This window comes from Aptenodytes forsteri, unplaced genomic scaffold, assembly GCF_000699145.1.
Source record: "Aptenodytes forsteri isolate BGI_AS27 unplaced genomic scaffold, ASM69914v1 Scaffold8, whole genome shotgun sequence".
In the NCBI taxonomy this organism is placed as follows: Eukaryota; Metazoa; Chordata; class Aves; order Sphenisciformes; family Spheniscidae; genus Aptenodytes; species Aptenodytes forsteri.
This window is the reverse complement of record NW_008796218.1, coordinates 4,133,700-4,151,023: the sequence shown is the minus strand read 5'-3', so window position 1 is coordinate 4,151,023 and position 17,324 is coordinate 4,133,700. Positions and strand designations below refer to the sequence as shown.

At 35.1% G+C, this 17,324-nt stretch overlaps 1 protein-coding gene across 9 annotated transcripts in view; it reads right to left on the bottom strand.

Annotated features, from left to right (window-relative positions):
- Nucleotides 1-17,324, bottom strand: part of SOX6 (SRY-box 6) — a 387,375-nt gene that overhangs the window by 166,072 nt on the left and 203,979 nt on the right. For all 9 annotated transcript variants that reach the window (XM_019474501.1, XM_009288777.2, XM_019474505.1 and 6 more), the window contains one exon: nt 16,041-16,130. In XM_019474501.1, the coding sequence (XP_019330046.1) occupies nt 16,041-16,130 (90 nt within the window). The remainder of the gene's footprint in view (nt 1-16,040; nt 16,131-17,324) is intronic.

Genomic DNA, 17,324 nt, shown 5'->3' with positions numbered 1-17,324 from the left:
TGTAAACATGATACAATGCCAAATGATCTATACAATTTTTCATTCTTTGTAAACTAGTATTTCTTCCTATTGCAGTGCAAGTGTAAAAAGCACCTGTTTGGAAGGAAGAGCTCTCCAATTAAAACTTGTATCTTCAGTCACAGGGATGAACTGAATACCTGTTCTATCTAATCTCATTCTGGAAAAAGAATTGTGTAGGTACATGCACAAAAATGACTGGAAGGAAGCTGAGTTTAGAGGAAGTTAGTTTAACATCTCATTTGAGGAGTATAGCTCATATGAATTAGATGACATTAATTTCCCTATATAACAGGACTTATAGTTACTTCTGATTTCATTAGCTGATATTTGCCTTTCATAAAAAAGTTGAAGATGTAAAAGAAGCTTTTGCTTGTTTGTTCAGTCTTCTCACATTGTCTAAACTATGGATTAATAATGAAAGATGAAAAAGAATCATGTTTTAATTAAGTTTTCCATTTTAAACAGCAAGCTACAGAAAAGGAGGTTTTTAGTATTTTTTTTTCTGCTTTTTGTCACAGTATTTGCAGAAATAACATGATTATTCTCTTGAAATAGTAAGAAATACTTTTCACTGTCATGTCTATAAATACATACATGGGGTGATGGTAAGAAAACATGACAATTGAAGTCCGTACAACTTTTATGTGTACTCCTGCAGTTGTACATGTGCAAATCAGGTGAAAAAACGTATCACTGTATCTTCCTGCGGGGCTAATCTAGTTTTAAGGAGGACAATGTGGTGCCTTATATTGAACCTGAGCATCTGTGTACTAGGAAGGTCTATGAGAACAAGAACAGGAATTAACACTTTTCTCTGTGGGTGCAAGAAGGGAAGAGATCCTTTCCATAGGTGCTATTGCAGCTTTTTTATAAAAAGGCTAATCAATTTACATATTAGGATTCAAATATTGGAGTTCATTTGCCTTAAAGCTAACACTGAGGATCCCACTCCGAAACACTCTAGGAATCTTGCCTCTCTTCCTATACTAAAAATTGTAACCCAAATGCATTTCTTCTACTGCATCCGGAATGCACAGTATACACAGGAGAGGAGATGTGTTCCTGTGAAATGTACTCTGACTTATGATGTCTTGCAGTTACTTTTTATATCTTGTTAAATAAGTTACTTCCATGAGTTTTTAGATAGTAGTTATTACACTCTAGGAATCTTGCCTCTCTTCCTATACTAAAAATTGTAACCCAAATGCATTTCTTCTACTGCATCCGGAATGCACAGTATACACAGGAGAGGAGATGTGTTCCTGTGAAATGTACTCTGACTTATGATGTCTTGCAGTTACTTTTTATATCTTGTTAAATAAGTTACTTCCATGAGTTTTTAGTTAGTAGTTATTAGCTACACCACTCATAAATGTCTAAATATAAATATGAGGAGTATTAGTACTGCAAGATTTATATACTTTAAATATAAATTTTAATTTTGATCTTAATTACATGTTCATCTTTCATGTCTTACAAATACAAACAAGTATATCAATGAAAAACTTATATTTGCCTCTGAAGATTTTTATTGCCTCTGGTGATAAGTAATGAAGAAGCAAAGTTTATTGCAAAACAAGGACATTAGCATAGCCTGTCTATCATGGAAGCTGTAAAGAAGAAACTTCCTACTTCATCTGAGAAGAGACAATTTAGTCAAAAGCCTTTGATATGTATGGAAAAGAAACAACATTTTATACATTTAGAATGTGCCCACAGAAGTCAGTTGAAGGATTTACACTTCTTTCAGTGGGCTTTGAAACAGGTCCATTGATATGTTCATTAATAATGGCATTAGGTGGTCAAAATTGGCAGCTTCAGGCTTGTAAATCTGAATATTATTTTAAATTTCTTTCATAATCAAACAGTTATAAATTGAAAGTGCTACTTATCTGCTACACACAACCTAGTAATCTGTAAAACCTATTCAGTGGAGCATATTAATGCTACAAATATGAATTATCTTATGTCTTTTGAAATAATCACAACCTCACTGTATGGGTATGAGAAACAAAAACCAAACAAGTAAACTATGCTTGTTGTTCTCTCAAGGTTTATTTTATAAATAAATAAATAAATACATAGAACACATTCCAGAACAAATTAGAATTCTATGACAAGCTTGTTGCGCTCCTATGAAATATGCTACAGAATTATCAGTCAAGTTTTCTATTGCAGAAAGACCTCCTAAATCACATTAACCAGAGCACAAAGAGGTGGCCTACATTTGCAGACTGAAGTTCCACACATATTCTAAGAGTGTTCTGGTATAATTATACTCTAACCACAAGCATGAGTATGTTTAGCCAGATGTTTCTTAGAAGCGACTAAAAGTACAGTTGGAAATTTTCTTAATTCAATTTATTTGTATACCTAGTTGGTCACAAACCAAAACATTTCACACAGCCCTTCACTACAGAATCACTGGTAATGAAATTCTTCACAGTCCCAAAACAGAGAGTGGTATCATGTTATTTTTTGTGCTTATATAGGTATTCTACCACTCAAACAGGATCACTCAGAATGAAAACATAAACACTGCCTATTCAAAAGGCCTAATAGAACTTAATATTCAAAGGCCTGAACTGAGGCACAACTTTAAGCACAGTCTAAAGATAATTCAGAACAAATCTTGAAGCACTGGGAGCATGTAGGAAACACACCAAGAGGTTTTGAATTCCATTATAACAGCATTCTAATTCGATATATTATAAATAGACCTGGGATATATTTAAAAAATCAGGATCCCCTAATTGTTCTTCTCTCCTTAAGACAATAGAACACTGTCCAAGTTGCATTTTCATTATTTTATTTCTACAGTGGCTACAGTTTCATCACTATTTTTCCTTCCTAACAAGACACTAAAACTAAAACCACAAATGAAGAAGAAGCAGGAGCAGGGAAAACAGATTTCTACTGAGACTTCTCTCAATTGGTTTTGAAAGTTAATCATCTTCCTTTTAAGCGTCCTATTAAAAAATGAGCTATATCTGGAACAACATACCTATTGCAACTTGATGCAGTATTTCTGACCTGTTTCTCAGAAGTTACATCAGTGTAACTGATGCTGAGATACTGCCCACTAAGATGAAGGCTAATTGTGACTGCAAAATAATTTTGCACTTAAGCAATGTATTTTATGGTCATTTCCTCTCCATGAATTTTAAATATACATCAAAATTTCAAACTGTCTGCATCTGTAAAGATCTCGGGTATTTTTCCAAGGGGTTTCTTAGATATAGGTGTCCCTGGGCCAGGTTTTTTAAAGGGATTTAGTACTCTTACTATTGCAGTTAGATCTATGGCCATGTTTTAAAAAAAAATGTTAAGTAGCTGACACCCATTGACTCAGATGACATCTTACATTATTTTTAAAAATGAGATGCATGTGTCTGAATCACATAACATCACCTTAAAAGTTTTGAGTTAATTTTCATCTGAGGTGGTTCTTCACACAGTGAACACTACAGACATGGAATAACTTCCTAAAAGATGCTGTGGGCTCAAAAGTTTTATATAGGCTCAAGGGGAGACTGGACAAGTATTTGGAAGGAGGGAAGAGAGATCTAGTTGACAGATACAAAATAAACAAACCACATCAGGGTCAGGAAATCCCTGGAACTGAAAATAGTCAGAGGCTGGGATAATGTTAGTCTGAAAGTATATGCTTTCCGCGTTCTTGTTCCTCTGTGTCCATTTATGATTACTGCTGGAGTCAAATGGATGTTTGGCTGTTTTTTCCTCTTTATACCAAAGATTTCCTTTCCATTTTTTCTCTGAGTTCTTGGGTAGCAACTTTAGCCTTTCAGACACAGTATTTGATGATTTTTTATTAAGACTCGTTTTCCCTGTATGGGAATTCATACCTATGGGTCAACCAACTGTCTTTCCTTAATATAAAAGCAGTTTCATTTACTTTTCTGATGTGCAACACCAGCTAGTGGACATGAGAACCTGGATCTGTGTGAAGGTGTATATATACAGGCTTAGGGCTGACATGTTTCAGTCAAAACCTTAAGTTGCTCACTTTGAGTTTCACATAGGTAATAACCTTAGCACAAAAAAGGTTTTCAACTGCACCCTTACAGCTAAATTCTAACATATAACCATCAATACATTATGTTATCATCATAATTTCAGGGTATCAGAATAAACACGGTCATAAATGGAAATATTGTTGAAGAACTGCTGAAGGACATGGGGCATTTAGATATTGCTTCCTAGATCTCAGTAGCACGTTGGTAACTTAAAAGTAGCAAGGACTGCATTCACTTACAAATTTTCCAATTCCTCCTTGGACCTCTTCCATTATTGGCTTGATATGTAATAGCAAAGATGTGATTTTTCTGCTCTTGTGTACGTTAAATGTTCTGCATTTAGGGGACCTCAGCAGCTTGGAGTAAAGCTAAGCTTCCAGTAAGCTTTCAGTTATACCATGGACTCAACGTATACAGACAAAAGTCCATATAAGAAGACCAGCGTGCATAAGAACGAATACTAATCTGACACGTGAAAACAATACAGAAAATGCATTTATAAGGCAACACTCACACACACTCATTTACATTTATTTCCCTAAGTAAAAATCTTTTTTTTTTTGCAAACGCAAGTACTCGGTATTGCTTTAGGTATTAATTCAGTGTATATACTTTAAGAGGAGTGACTTTCTCAGTTGCTTAACCAACTGCACAACTCTATGCCTGCTATGGCATAGCTAACACTGACAAAAAAGAGCACTACTGTAAAAGCCTGAATAGGTATGCATGGCAAAAGCATTACCTAGTTTACCAACTAACCGTCTAATTCTCACAGTATCATTTAACCATTTCCTATCTTCTAGCTGTCAGTCAAGAACATTAAACAAATATCATATATCTTGAGTTCATGAACAACAGATAACAAACTCTTTGGCATGTTAGTTTTGTTTAAGAAAAAAAAAAATACACACCTCTCAGAGGTTGTTAAGGACCATCACAGAAACTGTGTCTATAAAAGTTACCGTTTCGGACAGCAGTCGCAGTCTCAGGCCTGGCATTGGTGATGCCAGCTGGTCTATAGGATCTGACTTTGATCAGTGAAGAGCTGCAACTGTTGGAGTGGGCCTATTGCAAGGAACACTCTTCTCCTTTGTGAAGACTATTTCATTAAAACAAGTTAAACAACGTTCATTTTCATTACATGAATCTTCAGTTTTCCCTCACTTCCAAACCTGAACTTTATATTAATTTCTATGTGTTTAATGCATTCAAACATTTTACACAGGCATAGCTGTCTTAATGTAAATTTCTTACAGCAGATTCAGCTGACGTGCAATTAACACCTATATTTTGTCACGGGTGATTTGCTGATTAGCACCATAGCCCTTTTCAGTAGTTGTAACTAGAATTCAGAAAAGTGTTTTTCTCAGTGTTTGTTAGCACAATACACATGGAAGGGAACAGGAAGAGGCAAAGTGAGAGAAGAGACTTACCTACCTATGAAGTTAACTAAACTTTAGCTATGTGTGGAGACTGACTATGGTTTTTCCAGGTCAGCAGACGGAGAATTCTCACTATGGCCCGCTCACAGCCAGTTTTTAGCACCAAGTGTTCATATTTGTGTGATGGTGGGATATGTTATCTGAGAGTATGCAGAGAGACCCAAAGTGCCTTTGTCAATCACTGTTATCTTGAAAAGTGGCAGACCGTAACCTGATAGGCTAAAGTATTTCTTTTTAGAAAAATCCTTACACTTCAGAAGAAGTGGGCACCCTCATCTCTGGCTGAAGTCTGAGAGACCCAGAATTACACTATAAGACCCTTGGGAGGTGAAGAAAACAACAACAAAATAGAGAAGAGGGTTAATTAATTTACAAATACATTCTGAAGTAGGAACCCTCTATTCACGACAGCCCCTAAAAGAAAATCCACAGTCATCCTGTGACTATTGCAGAATCTCAACAATACATAGGCAAATGGATCCTGGCACCAGAGTAAAGCAGCGAAGGTAAAAAGAAGTTCTTTCAGTTACAATTAAAAGGAACTCTGATTCTTAATGAATCTGAAAAAACAAACCACAGCACAGTTATGCCCATTTCATTTTCTTTACCTTTCCTAGTAAACCTCTGTTTGTATTCCTCTGATGTTACCAATCAAAACTTGAAGTCTCTGTAAGCTTTCCCACATTCAGAAGAACTTAAGTTGTACAAACCTACATAAAATGTCTGTATACACTACACTGACTTTCGAAATCGTGCAACTTGAGTACACCACCTGCATTTTAACGGTAGGTTTTGTTTTAGTATCTGTAATACGACTGTATTCCAGCTTCCAGAGAGAACTACAATTGTCTAGTAAACAGTAACATCAATCCCATAACTAAATTTTGAAGTATGGTGAACCTTGTCTATAAATAATTTTCTGATCTTAGGGGTTAGAACTGTGATCTTATTTCAACAGAACACATTAGGGGCATATATCAATCTACAGTATTTCCAAGTCAAAACAAATGCAAAAGATGTATCTTCACATATAGTAGTATGTTTAAAAATGTCGGAAATGTCAACCGCTTACATGCTTTCATATTATCCCTAATTAATACAAATTGCATTTAATTTCACATTTAGTAAAACATATTGCTGCCCAAAATAAGGACTATAATTTTTATCAGTAATTATTATTACTGATGTATCAACACAATTATTTAAATTCAATGTATATAGAGGCAGAATCCATGCAAGCATTTACAGTTTTTGTTCCCTCTGTGCTTCTTCCCTAATTTTTGTGGCTTGGAGCTCCTCCAGATGCTGTCTCCGACTTTGTGGTTTTGTATTTGAGATCCCATCTCCTGATTCATAGCATTCCTTGATTGACAAACAGATTCAGATATGAAAACAAACAGTTACCTGTATATAATCTGTTTCTGACAGCTGCACTGCTAAGTTTTCCATTTGTGGTGAACCTACTGTTTCAGATTTTACCCATTTCTTGGGTCTCTGAGTCACTGTGTTTACTGAGCTATTCAGTAACTGGTGACATATGTGATCTCCGCACTGCAAGCTGCACTTCAGATTCAGAGGATTTTCCTTTTTTCCCTCCCCCTTCATAAACTAAATTATTTAAAAAACAACACAGGGTTCTGTATTTCTAAACTGATGTGCCTCCTAATTGAATGCAGAACACTTTCAAACTATTTTCCATTAGAGGCCCATTTTTTTCTGATTTTAATGCACAGTATAATACCTTCATTGGTAGATTAAAATTGTTTGACTAGAAGTAAAACCTATTATTATATGCTTTTTTAGCGGTTTTGTCTTGTATAATGTAGGATGAATTATGTAAAACGTACCAAACAGGATACTCTACAAGCTGCTACTTGCATGCTGCAAACAATCACAGTTTCACTGATAGACTGGGACTTAGCATCTTAAAATTCCTGTGGAAATCAAGTGCATTTTAAGTATTGGGTTTGATTATTTAATCAGACAACTTGCATTTTGCCCTGGCTAATTTGGAAGGCTGATAATATTTTACTCATAAAATAATTGTGCACCTGTTGTGATGGAAACCTATTCAAACAAATCTTAACAGACATGAGGATTCATTCCCAACATGAGTGTGTTAGCCTGTCATTACTGCTATCTACGGGGCAACAAATTTTAAACAGCTATTGAGCAGGTCTCAGCTTAATCTTGTATAACTTAAAGAACATTTATGACAACGTGACTAACATTAAACTTTGTTAATTCATATCAATACAGACCAAGGTAAATATTAGGATATGTGGGTCAACATGAGGATTCATTCCCAACATGAGTGTGTTAGCCTGTCATTACTGCTATCTACGGGGCAACAAATTTTAAACAGCTATTGAGCAGGTCTCAGCTTAATCTTGTATAACTTAAAGAACATTTATGACAACGTGACTAACATTAAACTTTGTTAATTCATATCAATACAGACCAAGGTAAATATTAGGATATGTGGGTCAAACTAACAGTAATATAAAGAAAAAAGGGTAAGAAAAAATAGGTATATAATAACAGGATTTCAGTGTGAGAGCTAATGACAAAGAACCATTTCTGACCAAGATGCCTGGGTATAAATCTATTAATTTTATTAACACAGAGGGTAATACCTACGATGAACTCATGGAATCAGGGCAAGCTATGTCCTTAATAGATTCCTATTTCTGTTTCCTCTGTTCAGACAAATTTCCTATGGAAACTGTTTCAATATAGCACTCTCAATTTGCTTTACAATTCGTAGATTCATATTAATTGATGAGACTTCATCTTTTTAGTGTTTTTGAAAATTTTCTCTATTGGCAAATCACGCCAGAACTAAAAAAAAGTTGAAGGGAGTGGAAAAGAGAGAAATTATTTACTTTAATCCAAAATAAATACTTGGGGGAGAGACAGAAGGGAGACAGTGGATTGAGACCAATTCACTCACCAAGTAAGAGGGCGGTATCGTGAATGACCTGATTGGAGCAAGGGGATCCTGATTAGCCTGAAATCACTTTAATGTTGGCAGGAGGAGGTGAAAACAAGGAAAATGAGCTCAGTTTGGCTAGATCTGCCCTTTGGCAGAAAACTGTCAGATGTGATTGGTCAGATCTGAAGTGAGGTGACACAGACAAATCAAGACCTCTTGAAAAAAATACTGATAGTTAACCTCTTCCAAAGGGTCAACTTGTTTAGAGAGGACAAGGACAACCCTTCTTGTATTTCTTCTTCTATTCCTCATTGAGCTTAGGCTTTTGAGGCAGTGGCTGTGTCAGGTTGCACATTATGTTCTTGCTATTCTCAGTTGCATGTGAGTTTCCCAAATGTGCTCATACTTCATTTTTTCTGAGTACTAATGCTATGTTCCTTAAGTTTTACAGATGACATTTCTGAGCCACCTCTGGGTCCACCGTTTGTAAAGTTCCCAGTAAGGTATTTTCACATATCTCTTAAGAAAAAAATCTGGTATCTTTGATATCATCAGGATGCTCTCATTACCACACAAAATCCACACATCAAGACCCCACTTCAAGACAGACTCCCTATTCAGAAAGGGAGTTTAAAACCAACTGAGGCGAAAAGGATTGACACAAAGGTTCTCATCAATCGGTGCCAAAGTTTGATGTTGCTCAGAATAGGGATATTTTGTGCAAAAGGTTTCTTTCCAAATTAACTGCAGAGAAGCGTTATGACAGTGACCAAAGTGCAGAACAACTTTCATATAAGGAATACATAAATATATTTTTACTTTTCAACCTGGAGAAGAGACAACTGAATGTGGTGTAACAGAGAAGATGAACAGGGAACAACCATTCCCTGTCCATTATAATACAAGATCTAGGGGACACCTACAAGGTGCTAGGTTCAAATATACAGCATATTGTTAACTGCTGAGCTTATCCCCACCCCCACAGACTTTCCAGCTGTCTATTAAAGGGTTCAAAAGCGATCGGACATGTTCATAAATGATAATTCTATCAAGGGCCATTAAACCCAAATGTACCACCTCTGAATCAAGAAATTAATCATATTTCATGGGAAATTGGAAGAGTATATTGAGGAAATATTACTGTATGCTTGCCCTTTCCTTACACCCTTCCCCAGGTTGCTCAGTATCCATAGACAATTGTACTGACACAGTTCCAAAGAACACAGCATATAAGTGAGCTGTCCCATTGATTTCAGTGTAGTACAGAGTTCATATATTTAGTCCTGAATTGTTAAGCTTAGAAACATACACTGGTAAGGTAAAAAAATATACAGATAGATGTGATTGCAGTAAGTAACAAATTCACTGTGTGCCTGGAAATATACTGCATGCGTCTTTGTTGATATTATTTATTTATAATATATTTATAAATATATTTATATTTATAATAAATATATTAATAAAATAATATTTTATTTATTTATAAAATGCATTCAACAATATGGAGAACTTGATTTATATGAAAGGTTGATTACAATTTATAGTTGTGAAGTTTTAAGAACTAGAAACAGGAATAGTCATTAACTTTTAATATTAGAAGCAGGCATGATTGTGATAGGTGCCACTGAAATATGACCCTCTGACCAAAAGAGCAGAGCAACAAAAATGTTTACTACTTTTTTCTTTTTTTTGTGCTAAGTACAGCTTCAATCCTGCCAAGACTTACATATACATAATTTAAATAATAGCACTGTATACAGTGAGCAGTCCCGTTCATTTCCACAGAACTACCCTCTGTCTCTACAGTTCGGGGTATGTCTATTTAAATCCAGATTCTGGAGAAAAGTATTTCATATCAAAAAAAGCCAAGATGACATAAGACCATATAGTTTAATCTAGTTCACGCTAGTGATTAGTCTAACTAATTATATCAGTATCTTAATCATAACAAATAGATACAATGGGTCATGGTAAGTTTAACCAAAATATTTTTATTTTGGAATCCATTACCTTCTTCAGGCAAATCAGACTAAAGAGTACGCAAACATTAACTGTTGAAAGTGCTTATGAAATATTCAGTCATGCAAATATCAAGGTACCACTTAATTTAGAAGGTCAGCTTAGACCTGGAAATGTAGCCTTTGTAACACATTGCACAAAATGCCAATGACTTGAGAAACGGCAAAACAAAAATATCGCTCTGATTTGGAGAGCTACAACATAAAACTAAACATGTCACTTCATTGGATCATGGTAATAAAATACATTATGAGAAACCTTTATAGCCTGTGGTATATTTCTAATCAGGACCAATTTCTTAAGGATTTGGGTGTAGGGGTTCTGGGTTGCGTTGTTTTGTTCTGTTTTGTTGGATGCTTTCATTGGTTTCACTAATTGGAACCAGTCGATCCTTTTTCCTGTGTATTGATTTTTTAAATCCTAGTAGTTAACAATGATTCTAATGTATCATAACACTTTAGACCTTAATCATATAGTGGGGCTTTTGCTTGTAGCTTTTGTTTGAGTTTTAATTAAGAAGACCTTGTGTCTCAAAGCCTGAGCTGGGTTTTTAATTGCTAGTATGTATATCACACAGACTTCAAAAGAAATAAAATATGTTTATAACAGAGAGCACAAAGGAGAGCTTTGAAATGTCTACAGCCATACAAAGTGACATAGTAAAAAACCCTCTGAGTGCCTCTGTGATATAAGACTTATATATATTTATTTATACATATTTATAAGGCAGACTGTTATATACCCTTAGAATTCATGAGAAAGAAATTTCAGCAATTATACTGAGAAATAATTACTGCAAATCTAGACTACAGTATTGGTCAGGGCTACAGGAAAACATCAGACATTTTCCTCAAAACGATCTTCACATTTGATATAGTGCACCAAGAAACACCCGAAAGCTTATCTGTGAAGACAAATTTTATAAAATGGAAGCAAAAATAGCATTTTAAAATGTTTTGTAAATCATGCATATTTTAAGAAAAAATTTAATTCACTGTAAAAACACAGAAACCATAACTTTCTCAAGGATTCATTCATGCAGAACTCTCTCCAAGACTATTCCAGAAATGGATAGTGTTAAATTACTAGATTCAAACAGTTGTGCCACAACTGTTCTCTTCCAGTCATTAATGCACACACAAAAAAATGCTCCTAGAAAACACCTCTTTCCATCTCTCCTGTGTTCTAATACCAGGGACAAATAGCATTTTCCACATTGTTTATAGTGTATCTTACAAGGAGTCTATCAAGTGGGTGAAGTTGCTTTGTTTTACTAAATTCAACATTTCCTAGGAAACAGGCATGCTGCCTCCCACTTATCCAAATATTTTGAGGCCATTAAATGTGTACATGTCCCATGAAACAGAAGTTTTAGGCTCTTTTTAATAAAGAAGCAAATACAAAAAGGGAAGGAATAAGCACGGGAAACATAATGCAAACAGCCTTCTGTACTGGATAAAGCTATGGACATCAATCACTACCCTTCCCAAAATAGAGTATACTGTACAAAGACACATGTGACATTCAAGTCACAATGCCTATAAATATAGATAGTTCCAGTTGTAAACACCACCAATGGAAGCCAGAGAACTAACCTGCAACACAGTAGCCGGTGACCCAGGAGTCACTTTTCTATAAGACTGCTAGAGACCAATTCTGACCCTTTCACGGTAACACCATTGCTTAAGTTACTTAAAGACTGACCTTTCTTATTTGATCTTCAAAGACCCTGCATGCTGAGAAAGACCATTGCGGGCTAGTTCAGTAGGACAACTGCCTGATGCGTGCAAGACTATGCTATTCCAGAGATTTATATTTGGAACAGAAACAGAAAACTTAAAACAGACCCTGTATAGTGATAAATGATGCTACTCTGCCTAGCTGTGGCTGCTGCAGAAAAACTAGATAACTAAGCAACAGAAACACATGCAGTGAGGGAGGGTGAGGACAGAACTCAGTGCACCCAAATATCTGGAAATTTAGAAGAGAGTCCTGCACCGTTTTGTTTATTCAAATACATGATAAAAAAATTAGAATAAAATGTATTTCCTGATCCTAATTTTTATACAAAAAACCCAACATTGCTAAAGCCAGACGTAAGCCTAACAAATTGCTTGTATACCTTAAATAAGTGTATTTGCATGCACACACTGGCAAATAGCATACAATCAAATGATTTGCTTGGGCAGCTGTGGGGTTTTTTTCCAGGTGAGCAGGTCATTTAACTCAGCTCAACTGCTTCATAGACCTTTGAAAATTTGACCTATGTGTTTCATTTATAAACATATCAAATGAACAAGCAGACTTATTTAACCACTGGAATTTGGCTACAAAGCATTCTGCCAAATGCTCCTCTGAGTTTCATGCAACCTCCCTGAAGTCAATGGCTTGCTTGGCTGGAATTCAAGGAAGAATCTGGACCATTATCAATAACTGAAATCCTAATAAAGAAACTCAGAAAAAGCAGTTTTACAAATGAAGCACACTATGCAAGAGTAATTGTGAACAGGAACAATCCCACTTAGAGAAAAAATAAATTATTCACTGTTTGTTACTTTTGTATCGGCTTCTATTGTTTGAATTAATAGATATAGTTTATAATTATATCTTGATTAACACTATTGTGTTCTAAATATAGAAGGTAAAGCAAGAAAATACCATTTTTATTTGTTTCTCTCAGCCAATTATCTTTTCTTCTCGTCTATGTGCTTCCCGAACATGAATAGAAACAGTTTGTGTCAGTGGTACATTTTTTTTCTGCTTTCATCCTTTTTTCTGGCACTGATTCTTAGTGAACTGCCTTCCCACAACCAAGATGCTAGTCTTTCACTGAAGGGGGGAGGGCTGTAGTTGTGCAGACACAGAGGAAGAGTATGTGCTCAGGTTATCCTTAGCAAGAACAACGCCTTCCCTCTAAAATAAACAACTCCCAGTAACAGTCAGTGCAAAGAGCAGTTCCTCACAGGACCACACCTCACTTTCTTATAATCAAGATTTTTTTTTCCCTAGTGACCTCATTTATTTATTTTTACTGCATTGCTTCATGTCTTTAAGTTAGGCTCTCAGTAATATGAGCAGAAAGTCTGCACAAAAGCCAAAAATATCAGCCAGTTAAATAAATTGGTTTAGAATCTAATGGAAATTAAGGAAAAAGATATTTGACCTCCCAAAGACAACACATTTTCAAAAGTAGTTCTCTCAGCATGCCCTGCTAGTTACCTAACTGGAAATTCATTCGGCACTATGAAAATGAACTTCATGATTTGGAAATCTACCACCTTGATCACGGAAAAGATTTTTTTTTTTAAAGTATGCTTCTTTGGCAGATTAAAAATTCTCTCTGGTTCCCCTATTTTGCTTTATTTCCTTCTTGTAATCTGGTTTTCATGCTGCCATGGGCTAGATTATTGGGTTGGTTTTTTTCTTTCTGAGATGATTGAAGGCATACAAATGCTAATATGAGTTAATACCAGGCTATTAGGTTGATAGCAATTTTATCAGCTAGGAGCTAATCAGCCTGGAGACAGCGGCTAAGCCACTGGCTTGGGAGCCCAAAGGAAAAGAGTCCTACTTCAGACCTGCCACTACTCCTGCTATGTAACTCTGCACCTTGTTTTCTTCTTCTATAAAATGACACTAATGTCTTTGTCAAGACGTTTCAATACTGTAAGTGTAAAGCACAACATAACAGTAACCATCATTCATCTTCCATGTTTGTGTATGCTTTTTTGTATTTTTGCCTGTTCATGAAAAATGTTAAATGCAGTTGCAGTAGCAAAGATTCAGTATTGCGTCTTGCTGGAAGTCAACTAGTAGCAGAGAGAAATGCTGCAGACATTAAGACCACTGAAGGATAGGTTACTAGGGATGAGTCACAGGAACTAAGTTGTGGAAACCAACTGAATGACTGTCAACACATAAATCTGGTGAGCCTAATTAGGTGATCCTTTTTATACAGCTAATCGGCTATACCCGCAGAAAAGGTAGTTGAATGAGTTGAAAATTCTTCCAAAATCTGAGTGAGAATGCTTTGTAGGTAGATGAGAAAAGGGTTAGGAGCAACAACTCTACCCATTCGCTCTGCAGTGAATATACATACTAAGTAAATAGGGGGAATAACATAAATCCAGAAAAATAAACTTTTTTTTTAATAAATGAAAGCTCAAGAAAAAAATTTTTGTGCCATATAAAAGAATAAAGAACATTATTCTGCATTGTTAGAGATCCCACCTCTTTTAATTTTGATTCACTAATAGCATTCAAGTAGTTTCTATTTAAAGACTAAGTAGCTATATTGTGCAATTAATGGACAAACTAGCATTCAATGTTTTCCACACTATTAAGAGACAATATGGCTTTAAATAGAATGTGATTTCAAGACATAATTTTGTTGGATTTTATTACAGTCAATTTTAACATGTTCCTGTAAAACTGCATACTATATTTCTGCCACTGACATTACTGTAGGATTTCTTACCTGCCTAATATATATGCATTGTCATAACTCTACCAAAAATATCCAACAGGAGAATCCAACAGACTTTGGTCCTGAATCAGCTGAAGGAACCAATTATAACTTACTTATTAAAAAGGGCCAATCTTTCATCTGTCTGTACAATAAAAAAATTGAACTATCTTAAGTTTCCCTGATGGAAATTTAAAACCCTAAGCATCAACTTTTATCAAATAGTATCTTTCTCTTTTTTTTTTTTTACACTAGTAAAGATTTATTAATATGATGCACATGATTCCTTGTTTCCACATATTTGTAGTTGCTATTTAATAAAATTATACCAATGAAGAGAAATAAATCTTAGGTACCTTGTGTAATCCTCAAACATGCCTCATGACCCCTTCTCACAGCACAAAAAACCACCTTTTTAATTTGTTGCTTAATCAATAACACTGAATTTCTTCTCACTAGGAAAATACATGGAAGAATTGATGGGTGGGGAAAAACACTTCAAGTTTTCTACATGGTACTTAATTGTCAAGAGAATTCCACTTTTACTAGATTGCTGGTTCAATACATCTTGGAAATACTGGAAAGTACTGTCTATATATGCAATAAAACTTGCACTGATTTCAGTAGGTCCTGAATTTCATCCAGAGCTAGTCTTTCTCCGCAGGAATAGCATGAATATAAACAAATATTATTTTTTTCCCCAATTTTGAATCAAAGATTTAGAACGGTAATCACACAATTACCCCCTTTTATATTTCTACATGTAGTTTATGCAGCTGGGAAGAAACAGTACCAAGTACTAGTAACTCCACGTTTTCAAGATGTTTCTTCCTCTGGTCACAGAGATATACAGCTAATGTCAATGAACTAAGGTAACTAACCCTGTGTTTGGAATAACATCCTTGATACTGCCTATAACTGATTGTGACATACTCTATTTATTTGGCAGACGCATCCATCATCTCAAAGATAAACATTAAAAAATAGGGTGAGTTGACTGGAAAGAGGAAAGCATCCTCTATTTACGATTGTTATTTCTATTTTTTTTCTGAACTTTAAAAAATCCTCAATCCCCTTTTTAAAATATATGCAAACATTTAAAATTTGATCTAGTGAGATACCTTTAATTTCTCCAAGGAGATCACTTGTGTTTAATTTTTCCATCTTCTCCTTCCAGTCTTTAGAAAGTAGCTTTTCCATGCAGGATGAATCTATTTAAAAAAAAAAAAAGAATTATCAAATATATTCACACACATCAGGAAAACAGGTGCCACCTTCATTTTAAAACTCTTCTCCCTGTTCTACTTGGACCATAGTTTCAAAGGGAAATGAACTTGTAGCCAAACAGAGTTCTCATTTAACTGCATTTTAAATCCAAAGTAATTCCACCGAGGTTAATGGAGTTAATTGAAAGAAAAACTTCGTTCAGGATTTATGCATGCTAACTGCCAATTTACATGCATAGATTGCCAATGTATATACAAATTCTGTCTTTTTCATTTGAGAATGATTGTACACTCAAAATTATACATGAAGATTTAGAAGCTTTTTTTGGAAATTTGGCACACAGTGACATCTGAAACCCATTTTTATACCCATGTCAATGCAAAAGTTATTCATATAATGTCTCCATGGAATTCATAAAAGCACTCTACATATTGGATGTTCACAGTATCAGAAATTTTCTCAGTACACTATAAACAACATGCAATGATTAGAAGATATGCTTTCATAATTTGAAGTTCAGAATACATTTCAAATCTTTGCCCCAATCTGGGAGGCCTTCTGTAGGCAAAACTGTCACTGAAGTCATTACACTTAGGAGAAAGTAGAAGATTGGCCTTAAGTTTCGTACGATCCGTCCCCAATTCCACTAGAAAATTTCATATTGAGCATAACAGACTTCCATAAAATCTAAAGGTTTTTTCAGTTCCTAAATTAAACTAATTGGCTCTGAAGTCTAAATTATACATAATCTTCCAGATAACTTACAAAAAGTGATTTTTAAGATGGGAATTCTTATAGTTGATGTTGTGATCCAGAGTTTTATGACTTTAAGAACCGTAATTCAGATTTATAAACAATTATCAAGAAAACTTTACACACAGTTGAACACTTATTTTCCCTTCCCAGTTAGTAATAATAGGATGTCCATTAAACATTGTGCATTTACTTTCATTGGTAGACAGACTCATCAACAATGTCTATGCTAAACTCCCTGGAAATCCTTAGGCCCAGTTTAGCAAGACAGCAAAAACATTATTTAAATGCAACTCTATTCCTAAAATGAATCTTTGCAAAGAGCCTTCCTTATAAGACCACATATCATTCTGGGTGATGCTGAGCACATTGTTTCTTAGTGCATACACCGGGAATAGCCATACACCTTAGCTTGTTAGAAAACT